The sequence below is a fragment of the Myiozetetes cayanensis genome, unplaced genomic scaffold, assembly GCF_022539395.1.
Source record: "Myiozetetes cayanensis isolate MyiCay16 unplaced genomic scaffold, myiCay2020 scf1, whole genome shotgun sequence".
Lineage (NCBI taxonomy): Eukaryota > Metazoa > Chordata > Aves > Passeriformes > Tyrannidae > Myiozetetes > Myiozetetes cayanensis.
Window position 1 is genome coordinate 38,251,468 of NW_026086604.1, and position 25,583 is coordinate 38,277,050.

At 45.6% G+C, this 25,583-nt stretch overlaps 2 protein-coding genes and 1 long non-coding RNA gene across 3 annotated transcripts; 1 reads left to right on the plus strand and 2 right to left on the minus strand.

Moving 5' to 3' along the window:
* Positions 1-2,741: 2,741 nt before the first annotated feature.
* On the minus strand, positions 2,742-4,338 carry LOC126638309 (transcription factor SOX-17-like). Its single transcript, XM_050312076.1, has 2 exons — positions 3,966-4,338; positions 2,742-3,688 (listed from the first exon to the last, which is right to left on the minus strand). The coding sequence occupies exons 1-2, from the start codon at positions 4,258-4,260 to the stop codon at positions 2,742-2,744; spliced, it is 1,242 nt and encodes a 413-aa protein (XP_050168033.1). The 5' UTR covers positions 4,261-4,338.
* Positions 4,339-10,898: 6,560 nt separating this feature from the next.
* Positions 10,899-13,032, minus strand: LOC126638315 (transcription factor SOX-17-like). Its single transcript, XM_050312090.1, is given in 3 exon segments — positions 10,899-12,130; positions 12,133-12,380; positions 12,660-13,032. Coding segments are annotated over 3 exon segments (1,233 nt in total). The 5' UTR covers positions 12,955-13,032; the 3' UTR covers positions 10,899-11,440.
* Positions 13,033-16,590: 3,558 nt separating this feature from the next.
* LOC126646413 (uncharacterized) lies at positions 16,591-25,042 on the plus strand. Its single transcript, XR_007630288.1, has 5 exons — positions 16,591-16,712; positions 18,276-18,333; positions 21,515-21,598; positions 21,679-21,749; positions 23,302-25,042. It is a non-coding gene; the product is annotated as an uncharacterized LOC126646413 (long non-coding RNA).
* The last annotated feature ends 541 nt before the right edge of the window (positions 25,043-25,583 follow it).

A 25,583-nucleotide genomic window follows, 5' to 3' on the forward strand; every position in this document is an offset into this window, starting at 1 on the left:
TGGCAGAGAAGAATAGAGGCTGTTATTTGATGAGGCTTCCTTGGTTGCTGCTTCATTTCATGCAGCTGATGAACAAAGTTCTAGGTAGAAATCAGTATTAGAAGGTGAATAGCAAGAGTAGAAGGGACCAACAAGAGTAGAGATCAAATGAGGCAGGATAAGTGTCGCTGCTAGGTTAAGGCACTTTAATGATACTTTGAAGACCTCTATCCTGTAAAAACTAAGATCCTATGCAATAACAGTTTTCCTTGTAGATGGATTGCACTGCACCAGTCTCTTTCATTTCATTGAGCAGTCAGCTTGGGAAGATGTGCAGAAGCTCTCATAACCACAACTTGAAGGTAAGGGAAATCTGACTTGGAAGGAAAAAGTGCTGTAAGTGTTATAATTAGGGAGCATTTTCCTTTCAATCTTCATGTATGATTTCTGTGTAAGGTATGGATTAATTGCACTGGAGTTCCATAGAAAATGTGTATATCATTACAATTAATACTGATATAATAACATTATTCACTAGAGATTAATTAGACCTGCACTGGTAACCTTAGTGCTGGAATTTGTTTAACTATACCTTGGGATTTCCTAAATTAAGCTTACTTCCCTTCCTTACTTTTTCTTTTACGGGAGGATTTTTTTTTAAATTTTAAAACATAATTCAGCTACATACTAGGCTATATTACTGTATTATAGGGGAGGGGGAAAAAAAAAGGAGTCTTAGGACACATGTAGTGAATCCCTGTAAGAAAAAAAGCAATACAAACAAAATTAATATTATTTCAATATACCTGAACGTCTGTTCAGTGTTAAGTACCTAGTTTGTCTTTGTTACTATTCTGAGGGATGTTTTAGAACATTCCTGCCATTGCATAAGCAAGAGCCCCTTGTGGACAGTTTTAGCAGTCCATAACTGAAAGAGTATGATTACCACAATGATCCTCCCAAGGCTGGTCACCTAGGAGCCACAATTGGAACAATCCAATATGAAAGCCTTCAGATTTTTCACTGTTGTGAAATTTCTACTAGCCTGTAATTATAACACGCTCAATATTTCTTTCCATATCAAAGTGTCTGTTGTTTTTAAAACACTAACTTATGTGCAGTCTTATTTCCCACCTTGCACCCAACCCCCTAATATCAGAAAACTGACACTGCCCTTCACACTTTTCCCATTGTCAAGTTGAGGGGAAAGAACACCGAGGTAACAATTTCAAGTGGGGTTTTTTTTCAATATTACACTTATATGCTGTTAGAAAAGTGTCACTGATGGCAGTGGACATAGTCAGGGTTTCTTGTGACCTAAATAAAATTACATTTTCTGAATTAATAAGCAATTATCTGATCAAGTATGTTTTTACTAGATTTGCCTGAAAAGACAGTTGGCTCTGTGTACCTAATATGCTTAGAAAATGGTCACTGTCATACATTTTTTACAAAACCAAGCATGAATTGTTCAAATGAAATTACTGCAGCATTTCTCCACCCACAAGTTAGTAGTCTAATGCAATAACCTAATGCAAGATAAAGTACACTTACCCCAAAAAAATTTGTTATTGATATCACTTTTGAACTGTTACTTGCAAATTAACTTATAGTAATAGTAGAGAATTTGATACTTTAACTCCAGCCACCATCTACCAAATCGAAGAGATATCAGAAGTGTTGATAGCTTCATGCTTACCTGACAATGTTATGATGAGAACGAGATGTAGCTGTACTCTTGCACTGGCAGAAATGTCACAGTAGAGCAGTACAGATGAACACACTAAAATCCCCTGCTTTTAATGGCCAATTGATACTGGCAGCCGAGATGAGCATTTGGACTGCAGATTTTCCTCCTCACTAATATAAACCCGAGCCTGAACCCCACGCCACTAAATGGCACGAACAGACCTGAAGGTAGGTGGTAGAAAGTATAATTTATAAATGCAGCTCCAATCCTATTCATGAATCATTTGGTTCCAACAGAAATCACTAGGTACAGGAAAATCACTTTCACATCTACAACTATCCAAATTCAATGGATTTCCAGGTACTCTTTAAAACTAGTATCTCAACCTTACCTAGCTTATTTTGTTGTAAAGACCGAAGTTTTTCCCCAATGAAAGTTCAGCTGGCACTCAGAAACCAGAGGAAAAAACAAACAAACAAACAAACTATAAAAACCACAGAAGTACAGTCACATGGTCTGTACTCCAAGAAACAAAGAGCAGCACAGCAGCTATGCAACGGGAATACAGCCACACCTGGGAACAAACCTCGCTGGTCCTGGAGACCATTTTAGAGCCATTGTCATGGTGAAAGAGTCAAATCCTATCAGCATTTCCTACACATCGCCTTGGGGCATGACAGATTTAAGTTTAGATTAGTCTCACTCAAGGGTCACATGGCCAACAAGAATGACAGAAACAGCTGTACATTCATTTATTTTTCTGAAATACAAAAAAGAAAAAGATATAGTTATGAAGACAACTAAAAACATCTCCTCGGCGAACAAGTAACGGTGCTGATAACGTTCTTAGGCATGGACATCAGAAAAAAAAAAAAAAAAAAAAAAGTTGTAAACATTCTGCCACACCAGTCGAAAAACAGTCTGAAATATGCTTTTAACCTGCAGGATAGTAGCATATTTCCACCCGGATGGAGTTCGCAAAATTGTCCCGAGATGATTGAAATAAATTACATAAATAGGAGAGGGGGCCAAACGCCTCTCTGCCAGTCCGTGCCGTGCCCCACACAGTCCCTCACACGTCGGGGTAGCCGCAGTAGTACACGGCGCTGCTGGCGTCCGAGACGGCTGACGAGATGGGACCCGAGCCGTCGGGCGCCGCCAGCCCGGTCGCGTCGTGGCCGGCGAAGGGCAGCCCCAGCTCGGGCTTGCAGGCGAAGCGCAGGTACTGCTCGAACTCCGTGCGGTCCACCTCGCCCAGCAGCTCCTCGGGCGGCAGCTGCTCCAGCTGGTCCCGGCACGGCGCGGCCTCGGGAGGCGGGGATGGCTGTCCCACGGGTCCCACCGGCCCCGGTGGCAGCGGCGGGGGCGGGCCGCGCCCGGGGCCAGGCGGCTGGCACGCCTGCCCGTAGTACGCGTGCAGCGGCGCAGGGCAGCCCAGCAGCCCCTGCAGCGACCCGCCCGGCCCCAGCGCCTCGCCGGGCGCCAGGTGCCGCCGCAGCGACGCGCCCGACGGGCTCTCGCCCGCCGCAGGGTACTCGGCGGCCGCCGGGTGCGGGCCGTAGCCGTAGGGCACCAGCGCGCACTCCTCCTGCAGCCCCGCCGCGAAGAAAGGCGCCTCGCTCTCCGCCGCGTCCAGCGGCGACGGGTCCGGCGTCGGCAGGCTGTAGCCGTCGAACGCGGCGCCCAGCGGCGGACAGTCCCGGTAGTGGCCCGCGCCCGCCGCCCCGTAGCCCTGCTCGGCGTAGGGCAGTCCCAGCCCCTCCACGCACATCCTGCCGCCGACGCTGCCGCCGCCGCCGACCTCGCTGCCCAGCCCGGGCCCCGCCGCCGCCGCCGCCGCCTCCGCCAAGCCGTGCTGCAGGAAGCCGCTCTCCACCCGCTTCAGGCGCTTCACCTGCTTCCGCCGCCGCGGCCGGTACTTGTAGTTGGGGTGGTCCTGCATGTGCTGCACCCGCAGCCGCTCCGCCTCCTCCACGAACGGACGCTTCTCCGACAGCGACAGCGCCTTCCACGATTTACCTGCACCCACCAACACCGTCAGACCGGCCGCCCACCGGGGCGCACCCGCGCCCGACACCTCCGCCCCCGCCCGCAGCCCAGACCCCGAGCCTCCCAGGTGCCCGCTCCTCGCCCTCGGACCCGCCACCTCGGCACCTTCTCCACATCGGGACCCCCGGCCCGACAGCCCACGGGTCCCCCCGCTCCCTGCCCGCAGCCCGAGCCCCGAGTCCCCCCGGGCTCCCGGTTCTCGCGGATCCATCCCGACGGGGCCCCACTCCCGCCCGCCCGCGCTCACCCAGCATCTTGCTGAGCTCGGCGTTGTGCAGGTCCGGGTTCTGCTGCGCCAGCCGCTTGCGCTCGTCTTTCGCCCACACCATGAAGGCGTTCATGGGGCGCCGGATCCGCGCCTCGCTCTTGCTGCGGCCGCCCGCCGCCCCCGACGACGGCGCCGCCTCGCCCTTCGCTTTCGCCTCGCCCAGCGGGCTCAGCGACTCTGTCCACGGGCACATGGCCGGCATCATGATGGGCAGCGAGCACCGCCCCTGTGCCTGGTCGTCGCTGCTGGCGTAGCCCGCATCGGGGCTGCTCATGGCGGGACGGGCCGAGACGCGCCGTCGATCGCTGCCGCCGCCAAGGCCGAGCGCTCCGGCGGGGCCACGGGACGGCCTCGGCACTCGGACCCCGCTCGCTGCTGTTGGGACGGGCGCCCGGGCCGGCTCTATTTGAGCTGCGGTGCGGCCAATGGGGCCGCGGGGGCGGGCGCGCAGCCGGACAGCGGCGGTGGCTCCCGCTGCGCTGCGGGGCGGCCCTCGGGGCTCCTCCCGGCGCGGCGGGGTCCGGCGGGGCCCGGTACCTGGGCAGGTCGGAGCCGCCCCCTCTGCTCCCGCTATGAGCTGCCCCCTGGGAACGGCGCGGAGATACTTGCATGCACGCTCCCGGTCTGGCAGTGCAGCACCGCGTACAGGGAGAAGCTTCTTCCCAGCTGACTGCCACTGTCACTGCCCTCTGCTCTCTGTGCTTTTCCTCCTTGGCAAGTTGGTTTCATTAAATCACGACATGTTCAAAATTCAGCCGACTCTCTGTTCATCGGAACATATAGAAAGACTGTGAGGAACAATGCTGTTTGTTTTCCCTAAAAAAGGGCGTCGGAGGGGTTTTTAAAATCGTTTTTATTACTGTCCTACTACCATCATTGTGAGCATGGTCCTGATAAATGGGATATTTTCTGCAACTGTAATAAATCTTCCAATTTCAGCTAATATTCGATCGTATTTTTATAGTGCCGAGGACCCTATTTCTCTATGCGTACCTTGGAAGGTATGTTACCAGTGCCATATTTCATGCAGGATGAATGCAAAGTTTGCTCATAAACGAGCAGTTGTGTGACCTGCAACCTTGGCATGACCTGGGATGTGTTTCTCGGAGCACTTTCTGTGCAGTGTACAAGCTGAAAGTATCCATGCCTTGATACATGCGATTACAGCTCCTTATTTGAATAGAAAGGGTGTGAAGTTATAGGTAAAATAAACAAAGCCACCAAACAAAAAATCAGCAATAACAACAACAAAAACTAATAAATCATCCTTCATCAGTTAAGTTTGCCGGTCATTAATGCCTTTTTTTGCACCCAATAAAGCATGCTTTTCCGTGCCAGCCTATCTCCACCAAGTGTAGCAGGGGGCTGGACCGGGCTCCCTCCACACACTGCAGTAACCCTCGGGCGGGAACGGGGGCAGGAGCACCCTCGGGGAATACTCCTCCTCTCTCCAGCAATTCATATCGGAATTAAGTCATCCTACAGTTTCTTTCACGGTACCTTTGTGTTCGTGTTTTGCTTGAAGTCGAGACTGTATAATTCTATGTTAGTTCTTAACAAAGTGCAGCACTAAGGCAAGTTATTAATCCTTCATCTTCTTCATAGGTATGGAACCTGGAAAAGTGAACGTAAATGCTTGTAGGCTGGGAAAAGTTCGGGGGACAGAATATATACTCGGGAAACAATCCTTTCAATGATAATGATGTCAGCCTAAATTTGAAATCATTCCCCTCAGACAGAAGTTAGCTCAGTATTGCAGGAAGTAATCATAGACTAGTTTGGATTGAAAGGGACCTTAAAGACCATCTACTTCTAAGCCCCCCTGCCATAGGCAGAGACATCTTGCAGTAGACCAGGCTGCTCAAAGCCCTATCCAACCTGGCCTTGAACACTTCCAAGGATGGGGCATCCACAACTTCTCTGGGCAACCTGTTCCCATGTTTTACCACTCTCGTTGTAAAAAACTCCTTCCTTCTAGCTAATTTAAATGGACCCTTTTTTAGTTTAAAATTACTTTCCTTTGTCCTATCACGATATAGAATACCTTTTCTGCTCTGGTTTGTACCATGCACGCACAAAAAAAGAGGATCACTTGTATTCCTTGGATACACATTTTAAATTTCCACAGTACAAAAACTAGGCAGCTAATTCCCTGCTGTAACTTGGAGTAGGATTTTTGAGAAAAATTTGGCATCCTCAAGGACAGCGGCGACTGGAACTGTTTTACAAGCCCTCATTGATTTTTAGTGGGCTGTCTGCGAGCCTGGAGCCGCACTGTTGCCCTTCCTGGCCGCCTGCGCGAAGGCCCCCTCCCCTTATTTCACTTCTCCATGCCCACCACCGCACTCTCCGTTCTAGCTGTTGGCAGCGGGACACAGAGGCCACTGCGGCCTTTCCTGCCCGAGGCTGCCGGGAGGGCGGTAGCGGCGGCGGGCTGCCCCGTGGAACACCCACCCACAAGCGGGCTGCGCCTCCCATACCAGCCCGATTAAGCCGGTAACTGGTGCCCGCTGTCCCTGCCCAGACCGTTCCCTGGAGATGGGTGCCGAATATTGAACAGGAGACACCCGATCTCCGAGTATGCCGTAGGTTTTACTCAGCAGACACGAAATGGGGCAGTTGAGAGCTGACCGTGTCAAAGCACCGGCCGCCGAGCAGAATCACGCGGCGACGTGAGTTGCACCTCGTAGTTCATTCACACCACGTAACAACCTGACATTGTGAGTTTATAGGGCTTGTCCCCTAAAACAGCTCCACCGATCGTCATAGCCATCAGCAGGCTTCTTGAGTACGAGTGGCTTCCGAGCGCTCAAGCTAGAGATTCAACAGTACAGAAAGGACATTAGGAGAGGCGGCAAACAAATCACATACTCGTCAAACAAACAAACAAACAAAAAGAGTGTCTTTGAAACGAGTTTCGGAAATAATACAAGCATGTAGTACCACTCGATCTTCATCTTTGGGACGTCACAAGCACCTATGGGACCCTGAAATCCGGAATACGAACAGGGTTAGTGTCAACAGCAGCGAGGTCCAGACGGTTTTGCAATCCTCGAAGCAGGCAAGGGAAACAAATAACTTACCTTTCTGTGAACCAGCGCAAACGCATTCATAACCTGTCATTTTACAGTATAGAAACTGCTTATTCTTTATGGTAGTAATTTTATTTTTTTTTTCTTCAACGGGTGTGGGCTTTGAGGGTTTTCTCCCCAACCTAATGTACAAAACCGAGGATAGATTTAGCAGCATCCACAGTAGAAGGAAGTCAGCAGAAACAAGGGGAATTATATTTGCCCTGGGACAGGATTCATATCTGAGGTGAAATCTCTTTATGCCACGGACCTCCCGAGCAAATAATTCAGGGTAAAATCATACACTTAAAGTATTACAAAGCCGCAGCTCGCGAGAAGCCTTGGCTGATCAGAGCACTGTGTTGGACACACAGACAGCTGCCGTATTTAAGAGCCTCTCTCCAAACAGAGAGAAGGTGAAAGAGACTCCTGTCTTTGTAGACGGAAAACTGAAGCAGGGCAATTGAACTCTGATCTCGCAGGCATTTAATTAGTCAACACATTAATTGTCTGTTTAACGTTAAGCAAATGTGGGCGTGTAATTAGCGGAGTACAGTCCTGTTCATCACACGCATCACTCGGTGCAGCAGTACAGTGCAGTCAGCCACCTGATGACAATAGCATCGCTTGCCACAGGGTTGCTGGTGCCCTGTCGCTGCCAACCCGCGCCAGCCGTGGTTGCTCGGCTGGCTGAGGTTTGCTGTGCAGACCCCGTGCGGGCGTGCAAACAGCGGGGGTTTCTGTGGTCCCTTCACAGGCAGTGTGAACCGCGGTGGGGGGACGGGGGAGGTATTTATTCCAAAACAAGACTGGAGTTGCCACATAAGTAAACTGAATTTGTATACAAGGTGAAATTGTGCAGCAGCATTGCTGCTAATATCTTCTAGCTATTGCTGTCTTTCTAGATGGAAAGGCATATAGCTACCGAAACGGACAGAAATCCGCTAAGTTAATGTTGTGTTTTCAGAGCACAAGACCACTGCTTCCTGACATTTCCAGTCCCACCTACTCTGCATTAAGGAGTGTGTTCTTATTCTCTCCCCCTGTATTCCCGGCCACCTGCTCCGACGAACCTTGAACCGGCTTTAATTCAGCACTTTGGTCCTAAATCTCTTTTTCTCACATTAGGCCTACTTACTTTTCCACCCAAATACCTAAAAAAGAGAGAGAGCGCACACACACACAAAGACCACCAAAAAAACCCCAAAAATCAACCAAACAAACCCGCTGAAAAACCTACCCCTCCTCCAGTTGCAGTGTGACCCAAACGTAGGACATTTGGCTGTGGTAAGAAGATCGAAACGTAACTACGGACCTATTGAAACATGGCGAATTAACAAGAGGGGACAACCCCCCGCACATATACACAAACAAACAAACAAAAATATATTAATACGTCTTGGGCATAAGTGTCTTGCTTGAACTTCAGAGAGCACTCCTGTGGGAAGGGTCCTGGAGGTGCTGCCCAGCTAATGTGTGGAGAAAGACAGTTTTGGTAAGGTTAGAGAGGCATTTGCAGATGTCACCCTGTCTGCGTGGTTTACTTGGAGCAAACCAGAACCGCGGTTTCCAGGGAGAGAGAGTACTGCCCTGGGCGCAGTGCCGGGATCGGAGTGCCAGTGGCAGACCCCGACTCTGCCCGAGGACTGCGGCAGAGCAAGGGGACCAGGAGGCACCTCGATCTGTGGCACACACAGCCTTCTCCACAGCCCCACCCCGAGGCGCGTAACAACTGTTTCCACCACCTGACAGTGAGAACCGTGCCGCGGAAAACACTACGAAAGAGAATTAATGAGTTTGGAGTCCTTTTAATGTGCCTATTGTCACAGGTATTCATGGGGCGTGAGGAAGGTCTGAAGTTTACCAAAGGGCTACAGGGCAGATGTGGTTGTCTGTCATTTAGAACTGGAGAGTCAAGACAATTTAGAGAAAATAGGGTTTGAACAGAGCTTCAGAAAATTTTGCTTCGAGTATGTTTGTAGTACTTTAACCTGCCACGTTTCAGACATGTTAAAGAAGTTTCAGACAGTTCTTCTCATATGCAGAGGATAAAAAAAAGCTACACATCTGGCTGCATACAGGAAAATAATACTTCTTAGATTTGAGTCTGCAAGAGCTTTGTGCAAAGAATGGTTATAAGATCTGCCCATCTTCCCCCCACATTGTTTGGCACACTGTCGTGCTGGCCATTCCTTTTACTAAAAACAGTATATTTATTTCAATTTAATGCAAATCACTTCCGGTAGTGGGAGGGGGATTAAAATGTTTTCAACCTTTGTCATGACCACTTACAGTGTCAAGTCCACTTCAGGTTTCTGCTATCTGACACGTTGATATGAAGGACAGAGGAGGGGAGCAAAACATGCCTCTTAAAAAAAAAAAAAAAAAAAAAAAAAAAAAAGTAATGGTGTCTAGACTTATCAAAAGCATATTGATTTATTTCCAAAACTAAAGTGATTTTCTCTCAGAAAGCTGTGAATGTGTGCTAAAAGGGCAAAAATAATTTAATCCTGTAGGTTAAAACCTCATAATAAAAGGAAAACTCAACCAATAAGAAACACCTCTGATGCATATTTATTTACTGGCTTTAAGCATCTATGTTATGAACATGTAATAATTGTTTTCAAATTAAAATATCAAGAAAGGATCTTAATGTCCTTCTTCTGAGGTAGCACCTCATTCAGAATTACGTCATTTCCCACGTGTACATTTGGGAGAGGAGAGGAGAGGAGAGAATGGCAGGATAGGTATATCTCTGAGAATTCAAGACTGTTTGCAGAGTAAAATGGGAAAATTAAGACACTTGAAGGTAGACTTTTAGGAAATATGAAGGGTCTAGATGCTTTTCAACGTAAGACTCACAGTATACGATTAATAAGTGGATTTTTGCCAAAGAGGCTGTGCTCAATGCTCACTAAAGCCGTTTGCATCTATTTTATTTTTCGTGAGTACAAATAAATGCCTCTTTAATTGTAATTTGAAAACACACCCAATTTAATTTCCCGCCCTCGTGGAAGACAGATTAATCAGTGAACAAGTCTGCCACTTCGGCCCTGGTCCCCTTCTCCCTGGGGCTCAGTTCCACAGCTTTATCTTAGAAAGCAAACGACCCAGATGACTGTTTACCTCCTCCCCCTCATTTAAGCAATAGACATAATTAATTTATCAGTCCCACCCAACAGCCAGACTCAGCACCAACATCTATATGAAAACGTCTTCCCGCCCATACTCCCCCCAGCCATGGAAGTTTAACTGCGGGGTGCATATTTCTCAAGCACAAAAATTTTTCTATCTATAGGCGCTGTGACATAGACCAAGGGATTTCTTTAGGAGAGAAAGAGTAAGATTCTGGAGATAGGGTTGAAGGTTCTGCTCTGTCTGGTTGCCGAGTGGGCTGCTCCTTGCCGGCCTCCCCCCTTAGGGGCTCGTGTCGAATTTTTTCACCTACTTTGAATCCTGATTTACAGCACTCGTTCGCAGCGAAGATCTGCTATCGTCCCTCCTCACCCCCCTCCCCCGTCGCAGCAAAGGCAGCTACAGAGACACGAAAAACGAGGAAGTGCTTAAACCAGCGCTTATCTGACCGTTTCAGCCGCTGTTCTTAATAGCATCAGTGTGTTCCCTATTCCATTAAAAACAGACTCAGACCCAAATGTACATCGGGAGGAGTTTTCATACAGTTTTTCTACACTTTAAAAAAGGGGGTAAAAAAAAGAGAGAAAAAGGTGATTTTTAGTTCAGTCCTAATAATCAACTATCTAAGAAAACACCAGTAAAGTTAAAACAAACAAACAAACCCCAACAAAACAAACAGAAAACCCCAACTGCCTGGAGTAGCCAGTTTCTGAACGTTTAAATTTTTTGTCTATCATTAACAGGAGAGACGACTACATCTACAGAAAGTGTGAGAGGACCTAATGCTTAGTGCAAGAAAGACCTGCACTTAATTGTGAAATTAATCTAAAAGGCAGTAACAATTAATTACAAAGGTCGATAAGATCTCTTTGAGGAGATATCAGAGACCAGTTTTATTATTTTCCCTTTATTTGTAAAAGTGCAAAATTATTCTGTACAAATCCATCATATAAAAATCAGCACTCTGTAAAATATACAAAAGCATATGGATCTCTAACAAGATCTCAGAAATTGTATTCCCCGTGAGTCACTAGTATCATGATTACACATCGGAAACAGTTCTACATATCACTGTCGGACAGTGATGGTAAGACCTGCACCACCTGGACAGAGAGAGGGCGCATGGCCTTTTAAACCTCAAGCACGTCACAGATACCCTGTCAGTTCTCAAGATTCAAATAAATTACATAAATAGGAGAGGGGGCCAAGCGCCTCTCTGCCAGTCCGTGCCGTGCCCCAGACAGTCCCTCACACGTCGGGGTAGCCGCAGTAGTACACGGCGCTGCTGGCGTCCGAGACGGCCGACGAGATGGGACCCGAGCCGTCGGGCGCCGCCAGCCCGGCCGCGTCGTGGCCGGTGAAGGGCAGCCCCAGCTCGGGCTTGCAGGCGAAGCGCAGGTACTGCTCGAACTCCGTGCGGTCCACCTCGCCCAGCAGCTCCTCGGGTGGCAGCTGCTCCAGCTGCTCCCGGCACGGCGCGGCCTCGGGAGGCGGGGATGGCTGTCCCACGGGTCCCACCGGCCCCGGCGGCAGCGGCGGGGGCGGGCCGCGCCCGGGGCCGGGCGGCTGGCACGCCTGCCCGTAGTACGCGTGCAGCGGCGCAGGGCAGCCCAGCAGCCCCTGCAGCGACCCGCCCGGCCCCAGCGCCTCGCCGGGCGCCAGGTGCCGCCGCAGCGACGCGCCCGACGGGCTCTCGCCCGCCGCAGGGTACTCGGCGGCCGCCGGGTGCGGGCCGTAGCCGTAGGGCACCAGCGCGCACTCCTCCTGCAGCCCCGCCGCGAAGAAAGGCGCCTCGCTCTCCGCCGCGTCCAGCGGCGACGGGTCCGGCGTCGGCAGGCTGTAGCCGTCGAACGCGGCGCCCAGCGGCGGACAGTCCCGGTAGTGGCCCGCGCCCGCCGCCCCGTAGCCCTGCTCGGCGTAGGGCAGTCCCAGCCCTCCACGCACATCCTGCCGCCGACGCTGCCGCCGCCGCCGACCTCGCTGCCCAGCCCGGGCCCCGCCGCCGCCGCCTCCGCCAAGCCGTGCTGCAGGAAGCCGCTCTCCACCCGCTTCAGGCGCTTCACCTGCTTCCGCCGCCGCGGCCGGTACTTGTAGTTGGGGTGGTCCTGCATGTGCTGCACCCGCAGCCGCTCCGCCTCCTCCACGAACGGACGCTTCTCCGACAGCGACAGCGCCTTCCACGATTTACCTGCACCCACCAACACCGTCAGACCGGCCGCCCACCGGGGCGCGCCCGCACCCGACACCTCCGCCTCCGCCCGCAGCCCGGACCCCGAGCTCCTCCCAGGTGCCCGCTCCTCGCCCTCGGACCCGCCACCTCGGCACCTTCTCCACATCGGGACCCCCGGCCCGACAGCCCACGGGTCCCCCCGCTCCCTGCCCACAGCCCGAGCCCCGAGTCCCCCCGGGCTCCCGGCTCTCGCGGATCCATCCCGACGGGGCCCCACTCCCGCCCGCCCGCGCTCACCCAGCATCTTGCTGAGCTCGGCGTTGTGCAGGTCCGGGTTCTGCTGCGCCAGCCGCTTGCGCTCGTCTTTCGCCCACACCATGAAGGCGTTCATGGGGCGCCGGATCCGCGCCTCGCTCTTGCTGCGGCCGCCCGCCGCCCCCGACGACGGCGCCGCCTCGCCCTTCGCTTTCGCCTCGCCCAGCGGGCTCAGCGACTCTGTCCACGGGCACATGGCCGGCATCATGATGGGCAGCGAGCACCGCCCCTGTGCCTGGTCGTCGCTGCTGGCGTAGCCCGCATCGGGGCTGCTCATGGCGGGACGGGCCGAGACGCGCCGTCGATCGCTGCCGCCGCCAAGGCCGAGCGCTCCGGCGGGGCCACGGGACGGCCTCGGCACTCGGACCCCGCTCGCTGCTGTTGGGACGGGCGCCCGGGCCGGGCCTATTTGAGCTGCGGTGCGGCCAATGGGGCCGCGGGGGCGGGCGCGCAGCCGGACAGCGGCGGTGGCTCCCGCTGCGCTGCGGGGCGGCCCCCGGGGCTCCTCCCGGCGCGGCGGGGCTCGGCACCCGGGCAGGTCGCTGGGTCCGGCGCGGGCAGCGCTGCCCCCACCCCCATGGGACCCGTGGGGGTGTCGTTCCGGGGACGGACAGCGCGTTGGTAAGCGGCACTCGGCTTCAGCCCCGCTCTCCGCGGTGGCAGCAGAGACCTGCCCACCGTGACCGTGCCCTACCCGGTCAAACACACCAGAAGTGGCCATCCTTGAGCAAAGCAGACACGAAAGGAGTGAAAGGGACAGATTATTTCCATTCTTGGCGAGATACACTGAGAGCCATAAGCTTCTTCTGTAGGCAGGTTTGAAAGGTAGCTTCGGAACAATAAGCCAAGTCATCATCTGTGTCTCACACTTCATCTTCTTACCCCCTTGTGCTACCGTAGCATATTTCACCTCTTAAGCCCGTGAAACATAGGAACTGTGTGGGACAGTAGGAAAATGAACCCAGAGTAAAGCCTATGAAATATATCCTATCCCACTTTTTCATAGCTCTTAATAAATCTACTCAGTGTCTGTCAAATATTTTTTGTATGTAGTTATTATTCATAAGTTGAACTTTGAAGTACATATTGCTTGCTGCATTTCCTTATCATTCTTCTGCATTACCTTCTCTCATTTGCATGAATAAATAAAACATAAGTACAAAAAGATGTTTGTAAAAAGTCCATCACTTCAGAATAAATAAAAATTCTATCTCCGTGCCATTTATGTTCTTCTTTGGCATACAAACTAATGTAAAATACGACGTTTTAACTGGCACTGTGGTTAATATTTGCATTGTTTTGAGGTGCTATTAAATGCATCAATGCTTATTTGAGAAACTGCTGAGCTTTACACTGAAGATCAAAGAGGTTTATTTAGTTAAGGACACCTTTGTTTGGGTAACCACTTCGATCAAATAAACCAATATTGTAAGAATTCTCGCCGAAATTAAATTAATGAATCCAGAATCACCATTAACTTATTCTAACATTGAATTTCCTGTTTCGCACAACGTAAAGACTGCTCCTTTACACTTGACAGGCAGCAGATATTCCTAAAAGAACTAAAACGCCGGGGCGAACGGGAGCTGCCTGGGACTAACGCCGGGCAAGATAATTCTCGAGGCATTTCTGCATTCATACTTTCTGCTCTACTCTATTTCCTAGAGAGTATAAACAAGTGATATGATTCCAGCCTAATGGTATGCTATATTTAGCGTTTTTGCGAAGAGTCGAAATCATCACCAGAAAGCTAGTATCTACCTAAACCAAATAAAAAAAAAAAAAATTAATTTTTTTCCCCTTTCAAACACACACCCTAGTCCAACACAACGAGAGGCAGCGATTCAAACAGCCTCGCTTTTTTTCCTGATATCAGATGCTGTAAAAAGCAGTGGAAGTGAAAACAGTGATCCTACACACGTGTGCAGAAATTGATCTCATATTAGTATGTAATAACACCATTCTTGCAAAAGTATTTTGCATTTTAAATTGACTGTAAAATAAATTAACTGGGACATACTGCGCTTTCAAAGATGACCAGCAGCACAGAACCGGCGATAACCAGGGGAGCTCGTTAGGAATAAAGTACTTTCCCCCTCATTTTTAGCCCAGCACCCATGGGACACTACCTTAGGGCGTAACTGGTTAAGGCTGGTGTACTAGTGGCTTTAGTTTTATGGTTGAGGTTCTGATATTTCCCGACGCGAGGTGCCGGGACTCAGAGCCCTCAATCCCACGCCGGCTGCCTCGGGACAGGTTATGCACGGAACCATGGCCCATACCCGGAGAAAATTCTGAATTAAACAGAATCTGAATAGTATTTGAAGAAAACTCACTCGGGAGGAAAGTCTGTGTAGTTTTCTTTGTAGAGAACAGAATACTCAGCTGAGGGGATAAGCAACATGACTTCCAAGCAAACCAAAACCCCAGAAGGCAAAAACGCGCTGATCTAAGGGAGCCAGTCCGTTTACAGTGATTCCCAGAGCAGTTCCCAGCTCACGCCTCATTTCTGACTAGGACAAGATTGACAGACTAGAAATTTAAAATGGAGGAGAGAGTATTACCTTTTTTACCAGGTGCTCTTGTTAAAACGCCAAATTCTCCCTTTCACTCTAATTTGCAAAAACATTTTCATGAGCGAAGGGAACAATCCTGCAAGGACTTGTATTGAAAAAGTTCAGCGAGTAGAGGCACTGCTTACAAATAAAGTTTACAGCGATTTTTGGGGCTATCACTTTCAGCAGAAAAGAAAATGTTTTTCTATATAATGAACATGAGGTAATAAACTAAGTAAACTGTCGCTGACTTTGGTTGGGAGATTTGTTGAAACTGTTTCTACAGTTCATTGATCTGGGATCAAAGAAAGAAAGGTGTGTTTTGAATCTAAGCCGAGAAAGTAAAAGCTCCCTGGTTTGTACAGAAAATGTTGGCAGTTTGTGACCCTTTCAGTAACCCTAGTGTCATAGATAAATTATCTCACCTCTTTCCTAGATTTTTGTTTTGACTGTTTAGGTATTTTAGAATTGTAACTTTAAACACAGAGCACGGCACTGCCTGTGATTCCACCCTCACTCTTTGCTTAGAGCTCGCTTTCCCGTAGAGTTTAATAGACAGCTTCTTCTGACACTCCTGAAACCTTCGTGGTCGCACGACTCCTGGGGTCATTCGTTAACTTTCCCAACCTAACAATGCCGCCGAGAGTTCATCCTTCTGATTTATTGACCTTTTAAACCCACTGGTACACAGCGCAGGGGCGCGGAGCGGGGATCCTCCGGCGAGAGATGTGTTTCTATTTCAGGTCCATTACAGAATGCGGTGTTGGAAGTGGTGCTCCCAGCGTTATCAGAGCCGACCACAAATGCCACATGAAAAGCAGCAAACATCCGGAGGGTTTCCTGCAAATCGAGCAGTTTCTCAAGACAAGAACTTTTTTTTTTTTTTTTTTTTTTAAGTGTATTTAAAGGCAACACGCTTTGCCTCTTTAAAGCAGTTCAAAACCACTAAGTGAAAGCAGCCCAGCCTGACAGTGCTGCAAAGTGCAAGAAATCTCCCCGAATGAAGACTTTTAGGGAGTTTGCATTAGGAAAGTGCGTGGATTGCAAAGGCCCTGTTCAGGAATAATCCGCTATTGACTGGGAAAAAAACACCCCCAAAATGAAAAATGTCCCTTTGAGAAACTCCATCGAAACAGCATTAATTATTGTACAGCAAAGGAACAGTCCCTAACATTTAAAAAGTGTTTTTTTTCGCATCTGCCTCACTTTAATCTGCAAATTGCTTTCTAGCAAACGCACACACACAAAAAAGAAAGCTCACACTGCCTGCAGCACCCGGAGCGGGGCCGCGTCGGTGGAAACACGTCCCGGGGCCGCGGGCTTGGCAGCTGCGGGAAGAGACAATAGGCTGTGGGACGGCACGGCCCCGCACAGTGAGCTGCCGGCATCTGTGCGCGGCCGCTTTGCGGGGTGTACGCGCATTTTAGGACTGATGGGCGTCCGGAGGGGGGAGCGGGACGTACTGGACTCCCACTCCGAGGTAAGAGCCCTTTCGCCGCCAGGCGCACACGAGCGGGGTCCCCCCTGACAAGTCACCCGCCCCAGCCGGCAGGTTGGGGACGTGGCGGGCAGACTCCCCGCGCCCGACCCCTCTGCTCCCCGCTCGGCCCTTTCTCCCGGCGCTCCCCCTGGTTTTCCCTTGGGGAGGCCCTCTTTCCCGCAGCCCCCGTGATGCCGAGTTGAAGAAGGGAGAGCCCCGGCACCGATCAGACGGGAAGTCTGAAAGGGGCCAGCGAGAGGTGCCATGCATTTATCTGTACAGGAGCCCCGGGCTCAGCCGCAGCCAAATCCCCCGGGACCCGTGCAGGGATGACGGTGAGTGCCTTTAACCAGGCTCAGCCCTGAGTCTGGCGAGCTCACAGGAGAAGGGAGAGCCCTGGACCACCTATTTCCCTGATCCTTTATTCTCAATTCTCTAAGGAAATGCATTCTACATATATATATATACAGCTTGCAGTCTGTCAGTCCTTCAGCTACTTAGTGACACGAACCATGCCCTGTCATTGCACTGGTGGTCATAAAATTTCCTTATCTGAAGGAAATGGCTTTTCAATTAAGTTATTGAACGTTTGCATTAATGCTGAATTCCGATGGTACACATTCTGGAGGGCCTGCGGTGGAGGGGAGAGCCTCCACCATGCCTTCTCCTAGGAAGGAGTTAACTCTGCCACTAATGGGAATGCTTGGGGTTGGCTTTAGGGTGCCTGCAACGACTTCTCTGCTCCTGTCTGAAGGCATAAATCAAATGTATGGGAATCAATGGGAAATGACCTGTTTAACTGACACTAGAGCTAGGTACCCCTGTAATACCTATTCCAGACAGATAATACATGGACCCCAAAAACTTCCAATGAAGGCAATGGCAAATGCTTCTGAGTTTAAATAATATTGAAATTACATTATTTTTACAGAAGAAGCCTAGAAATGGCACTTTCCTCAAACTGCTAATGATATAATGTAGACCCAAGGTTCATCACCCATTCATATTCGTAAATTTATTTACTCCTTTAATATAAAGATCAATTAATGAGACTGAGGTCACAGAGCTGATGCATTTTCTTCTGTAAAATAAAATTCCAACAGTTGAATTACATTAGTTTCCAACTTCATTTCAGTTTCTGTGCCATTTGGTTTGAGAATGAGCTGCATGGGGCCACAAAGCTCTATGATAGCTGGGACCAGGTAGAACTCCCTACATTTGAATTTCCAATAACAGAAATCCTGTTACTTTTCATATGTGATTACATAAAAGTCATTTAAAAAAATAAAAACGAAAAATAGAATGCTTTACACAATGCTGGAGCCACTCCAAAAGATCAGGGATCTGAACAGAACTAAACAATTTGGCCTAGCCTCTGTTTGTATTTATGCTGGTTTTATGTCAGCAGAGCTCCTGCTAACTTTTACTACAGTAAGATTTATTCTGACATGCTAGATGTTAAAAGTGATGGCTTAGTGAAGGACAAGTCATGTAACTGTACAATTAAAAAGCTGATCCCAGTTGCATTGTAGTGAAACAAATTTTTTCATTGGCGTCACACAGCTTCCAGAATATCCTTAACAACACCAGAAGAATGGATGTCATGGATGTTCTTCAGAAGGTAGGCTATGCTACTATATATAATGCTACTGTAGTCTTGTAATATATATCTATATTTTGGATTTTTTTTTAGTAGACATAAATATTTCATAGTAATTTGAAAGTGTCAAGTTCTTTATCCTTACCCAGAATAAAATTTTTACATTATGCAAATGAGAAAGTAGCTGGGCTTGGAACTGGGCAATTACTTCCAGTATGCCAGTTACTTGTAAGTATGTTAGTAGTACTAATTAAATTACTAAATGACTAAATCCAAATGTCAGCAGCTTACCACCTGCAATTCTGCTGAATCATCGGTGATGAACAGGTAAGATCAGAGAGAAATTAAGAATGGATTTAAACTGTCAGCAGCACTAAAGATGAATAAAACCTTTTTCCAAGATAGACAATATGGTACATTTATTTTAAAATAAATTCATAATTCCTGAAATTAGAATTGTTTTAAATTACCTGTTCTATTACCTGTCCAAAAAGGGCATTCTTTATAATGAAGACATAGGAATACAAGATTTGATCCTGTTTTTCAAAATAAAATACCAAATTGTTTAAGGTTGTAATTTTAAAAAGTGCCCAGTGGAAACACGCTTGATTTTCATCATATAAAAGGCTTGAGAAATTAATTTGGTTTCATTTCTTGATAGTACAGCTGTTCAGTTTTATGATATTTATTTTCTTTGAGTACTCCTAATGCAAAAAATTTAATTTTCATATTCATTATTTTCATATTAATTTATTATTATTAAAATCCCAATTATGTCCCATTTAAATATTATTTAAAGCTGTAGATTATAACAAAAAGACATCTTTACTTCTTCCAAATCCAAAGCATTCAATCTGATCACTTTTCCAGCATTATTCAGAAGGCTTTCATTGACACACATCTATCTACTTACTCTACTGAGCACAGTGAACTCTACAATTTCTCTGCTTAGAATCCATTAATATTCAATGTTCTGAACATCTTTGACTACCACTGAACCATGAAAGAGAAGGAAACAGCCCCTCATTGGATCATACCTGGTACAACTAGTAACAACATAAAAAAGGCAACTGAGCTTCACAAACCTTCAAGCTAAGTTGAATAATGCCAGTTGATGGGTTTTTTAATTCAGTCATTATTACTTGGGCTTGAGATATATTTAGAATTATCTAGCTGCAGTTCAGGATTTACAGCTTTTTCACTTGTATGGCCTGTTTCTGTTTGAGCAAAACCCAAGGCTGAAAGTCTCCATTTCTCCTGCTCTGTCCCCTTAACATCACCTTTTTATCTTCACAACACCCTTTGAAGGGTATTTACTGAAAGGATGAGAGAGAGGTTATCACACAGAACGGAAAAGTTAAAAAGGAAGACCCAAGAATTTCAATAAACTTACTCTGTAGCCAGATCAAGGACTGGAGATCCTCACACCCACAGCAAACAACCTGCAAGATCTGAAACAATTTCTGCCTAGCTATCTCCAGTTTACCAGTTCCACTAAGATACAATGTCTGTTCTAGATGTAAATGTTGCATGAACATTCCATTTACAAACCCTGTTTAAATGAGAAATTTAATGATCTTTTCAGCTTTTAAAAATTCAGTCGAATCTTCTTTAGGAGAGGGTAATGTAGTACCTACATGTACTACAGTGCTGACGGACCTCTACCATTAAAACATGGAGAGGTTTGAATTAATAAAGCAAGGTGGTTTACTAGGGAGTTTTTATTTCTGGTCTTACATTTGTATAAATATCCTTGCTATAAAAGGACAGCATATTCACGCTTCTTTGATTCAGACCAGCATCCTACAAAAAGTAAAGGTAGGAAGATGTTCAGCACAGGATAAAATGAAAAATGCCTAAGAAATATTAACCAACTACACTGGCTGTATACAAAGGCCAGAGTTGGAAATGAAGCACACCAAAATTATTTGACACAACTGTAATACCTATATTTCCATAGGCATCTCTTTCCAGCAGTCTCTTAGCCTTCCCTCCCAGCTGGTGAAAAATGGCAAGGTTTATATTGCAAGCCCTATTCTACTTTATATACCAGTACATGCAGGTGCTTAAGTACCGTGACAGTCCATCTGAAAATAAAATCTGAACTAAGACAACCCAAGACAACTAGATAGTTCAGTTGATAACCACTCAACCACTCACCAGAGGGAGCCCATTTTCACTTACTATCTTGCTGGGCCCTCTGAACTACTCTGCAAAAAACTCTACAGCTGCCAGCTAAGGAAGCCACACAGACATATCATGAACAAGAAAGGACAGTGTAAAGGATTTTTGTATCTGATTGATTAATACTTTCTACAGCTCAAAAGGTTCTTTACTGAAGAAGTTGCTGTATTTACCTTTCAAAAAATCTTATCTTTTCAAAAGAAAAATAAGTTTTTTTAAAGGAAGACACTTCTCACTTTACCTTATCTCAAGGGGAAGAAGCAACCTTCTAAAATATTAGTTAACTCCCACGCATTCTTTAAAGTCCAATTGAAAAACTTTAGCAATATAATTTGCATTTCAACTAAGCACAGAATTAAGTCTGAGATCATGGTTAACGCTGGAACATGTCCTGTTCAGGAAGGACCTGCAGCTCCTTCCAAGGCCAAACTGTGTGCACACACAGTGTTTGGAACAGGGCATGATATAGAGGTCCCTTGGTAGTTTTCAAAACCTGACAGAGTGGCAAAAGTGGGGTTTTTGTTTGTTTGTTTTGCTGTTTTGTTGTTTGGTCTGTGTTTGTTTTTGTGGTTTGTTTTTTTTTTTTTTTTTTAATTAATCTTAGCCAGCTAAACACAAAATCCATTTAGTAGCAAAACTACCCTTCTGCCTATCTAAACAGGAAAACCTTGCTAGTGAAGATGTAGTTACATCAGCAAGCATGTGCATCTGGCACTAGAAGATTACCTACAGTTTCATATCTCCTGGTATCTGTCCTTTTTTCCTTCAGTATCATGAAATATTATCAAGTTGCTACTTTTGCTTCTAGTGTCTTCTTTGTTCTTCGTGTTTGTTTCTTAATTACTGATTAATACATTTCCCCAGCACTTTTCTTTTCACAGATACTGCTAGCCAGCAGTCAGTAGATGCCACAGCACAGACCTGAACTACTGATAAGTAAAAATCAAGCCCATTGATTATTTCCTTTCCACAGAAAGCAAATCCATCAGTGCAATCACTTTTAAAATTTCCTTTTCAGGTTTGCAACAGTGCAGCCACACATTTTTTGCCACTTGTCAGACTAATTCAATAGCAAAATCTGAGCAACAAAAATCTGATCTGGGTAAGTAATACTTGTACATAAGTTGATAATTAATAGCTGTACTAATTATTTCAAACTAATTCTTTGTCTTTTCTTTGCAGCCTGTATCTTCAGAAACATCCTGAAATGCAGTCAACTGATTTTTATTTAAAGGTGTGACTACAGAACTAAGGTGGGCTCTATCCCCAGTCTTTACAAGGGTTCTATATTAATGGGGACTCACTAGTCTGTCATAGATACTTAACACACCACTGGCTAGACACTAGCTTACCAGAACTTCACTGTACATCAGTGCCAAATTAATCTTAAATTGAAATAAGAAGATAAGATAAAGTTATTCAGTTACTAAATTACATACAGGCGTGAGTATGGAATCTGGAGAATCCCTTTGACAGGTACATGCAAGGTTTTTGTCTCAAAAGCGCTCTTACTGTTAGGCAAAAACAAAATGGTAAAATGTTCACTAGGTATTTTTTTACAATAAAGAGTTAAGTCACAGAACTTTATGTATTATGATTACTGATTTTATGCATGTGTTTATAAACTACAGCCTTTGGTGTCACTGGCTCAGTGTGAAATGGTTAGTAAGCATGCATTACTATTCCAAGCGAAAAATTACTGAAAGCTGTTTATCCTTTGCTAGAGATTTTCAATAAAATGGAAACGTAAAAAACCTGGATTTGAAAGCCAGTAGATTGTGATATATGTTCAGATTCTGTCTCAAGCAGAAGCAGAAGTTGACTTGCATGGCCCTTGCAGAAATACTTTCCAGGGCTTGCTGCGTGTGTACTTTCATATGTTGAATTCATTGGGTTAAAACCATTGTGATGATAAAGAGATGCATGACAAGTATTTTTTCTTATATCCCTATAGTAAAAAACTAACAGGGCTGCAGCAGTGAGTGATTAGATAGCTTCAATGGCACAGCTTAAAAAACTTTAAACATATTACTGAAGTATACAGTTGTCCAAGATGTGCACTTAATTAGCATTAAAAAAAATCCCTTTATTACACAGACAAGGATTCAGACTGCTGATTGTTGGCTGCTTTTACAAGGCATAGATTGTTATTCATCTTTACCCACACAAAAAGTGTTTATAGGTTCACATATATTTAATGTGATTTCATGCACAGAATAGCCATACATTAAGTCATTATTTATATAGTTGTAGGTCAGAATTCATACAACAGTACTGAAATAAGAGGTGAGTAGAAAGACATATCTGTTTCACAAAATTTGATGGTGGATACTGTGAAAAAATTACTCTCTCTGCTCGGCAAATATCAGTGATATATCTTAGTAAATAATTCATCAATTATATTTTTTAAGAAAGAATTTAAATAATAATGTGAATTAAACACAATACTTGGCACCAGAAGTAATTTGGACATATCACTGGGAAGATCACCAAGTGTTCAAGGTTACAATTTGAATTTCCAGCCAGAATCAATAAATCTATCCTAGTTGCTTTATAAGTGTAATACATTCACTAGGGATCATTTTCTTTCAAGAACCAATTATTATCCACTGCTCTGTTAAAAATAATTTAAAAATGGCTAACCAGCTTGAATCTTAGAATAAAAGTTGGATATGATGTCACTAGTATTAAGACCACTCAAAATCAATTCTATAAATTCTACAACAACAAACTATTAAACAACCAAAGTTCTCAATCCCAAGTGTTTAACTACTTTGTTTGTTTGTTTGTTTTGGTAAATCTAAGAGGAGGATCTCTCACCTGGTTCCAGTTCCATGGAATAACAGCATATTTAAACAGATGAATGGTCCAGGAAGGAAAAAGATGAAAACTACCATTTCAGACTATTTTCAAGGGTCTGCAACCAGGATCACAGAAGGAGCTGAAACTTCACCCCTTTGTCACAAGCTAAACCAGACATTATTTTAAATTGCCATTGTATTAAGAACTAAAGCAAGACACTGAGATACAACACTCCTTGAGAGTTCCTATGTGACTGAAACACTAGATGATCAATTAAAAGTCATGTTTATCAAGCCTCTGCTTACTGCTCTTACCTGGTAATTGAGGACATTCTGAAAAAAAGAATTCATACTTTTTTTTCAAACCTAGCTTTTTAATATCATCTCACTTCAGAGGGCATTTATATATTACTTTTTCACACTACAAATGCTTTACAAAGATGAGTCACTACTGCTAACACTGTTCTGGACCTTTGAAAACTCAAATGACAAACAAGTGTTCCAACTAACTTGTCTAAAGTTGCAGAAAAAGGCCATAGATCATGTGCCTGTCTCTTTTCCCTCTTGAGTTATAAGCACAATTTCATGTTGAACTTACAGAGACTGGTCTTAGATTCCCTTTCTCCCACCTTCCTGTTAAAACTCTGAGAGAACCAGAACATCATTAACGTATTTGTCTTTGGCAGGTGTCTAGTCAGGGATTTGCAGTAACAGGTCAATTACAGTCAGTTGAGAAGAGGGTAAATCAGTAGTCCAAAAGAAACTTAGTGGCGAGGAACCCAAACCTTCACTGCTACTGTGCATTCTGTGAGCTATTCTGGAACTACAGCTTAACTCTCCTTTCTTTTAAGCTAAATTACCTTTTTTCATATTGATCCTAGAAAACTGCCAAGTGGCAAATAGTATATATGGAACAAAAATCGCAGTATATTATATATATACATATATATATATATATATGATATATAGGATACAAATCAGTTCTTATTGCATACTACATATGATTACACAGCCAATATTAGTGAACCTATGTTTTTTCATTATTTTTACTACAAAAAGCACAATGGCAAGCTGAAGACTGATTTTAAGTAAGTACCAATATCTCTGATTGCAAGAAAAGAAAACTGGCAAATAATGAATAGTCAACTAAAGTTTCATGATTATTCTACTGCTGTCTAAGTACTGCTGACTAAAATTCCAATTAGATAATTTGTTTTGGCTTTTATAGTTTTGTTTACACATTGACTTCATACTGGCTCTTATCTTAGGATTTGAAATAGTTTATTAAAGATAAGTAGGAAGAATCCCCTGGAAAAAAATGTTGTGGTTTGTGGGTTTTTTCTTAATTTATTTTGCATTTTTAAGCTCTGGGTAGTCCCACTTGTGAATTACTAAACTACAGCTATGCCCCTTCTAAGGAACAACCACCTTCTTGTGACAAAGGTTCCCTTATATATAATTTGCATAGAAATTTTAAATCCTCCCGGGAAGGCTGAAAGTCGTCCCTTTTCTGAACCACTTGATATGAAATTTGATAGCAAAGACACATGAATTTTTTGTATATGCCAGAGTGTCCAGTATCACTAATGGGAAGGGATTTTTCAATAAATTACAGGCAGAAGTTGTTTTTGAGAATGGAGAAATTTTATTAAAGATACAAGAGTCACAGATGGATCAAATAATGATGTTACAGGAACAAATTAAGGAAACAGATTTATTGGAAGCAGCGAACAATGCAGACATGCCTACAGTGTGGAATACCAAAATTCCATGAAAATCAAAGTCAGCCAGTCCAGTTCAAGTAGAATTAAAAGAAACAGCTAGGTCAAAAAAAAAAATCCAGTGAAGAAGGAATCTTGAGAAGGAATTAGAAAACTGATTGATAGATTTTCAAAATGTAAAATTTTAGAAGAATGTGAATCTGAGTACAATAACCCAGCTATACCTGTTAAGAAACCATCAGGAGAATGGAGACTGGTAGCCATAAATTTGCAAGCCATAAATCCAATAGTGAAAGTTATTCATGCATTGTTGCCAATTCATATACATTATTAACAACTTTAAATGAGGAACATGGGTGGTTTACAGTGCTTGATTTGAAAGATACCTTCTTTTTTGTATACCTCTAGAAAAAGAGAGAGGAAACCTTTTTGCCTTTGAATGGGAAAATCCCTATACAGGATGGAAAACCCAATTAACTTGGACCAGACTGCCACAAGGATTCAAGGATCCTCCTACTATTTGGGAACCAGTTGGTGAAAGTAATAGAAGGATGGAAAAAGGAAA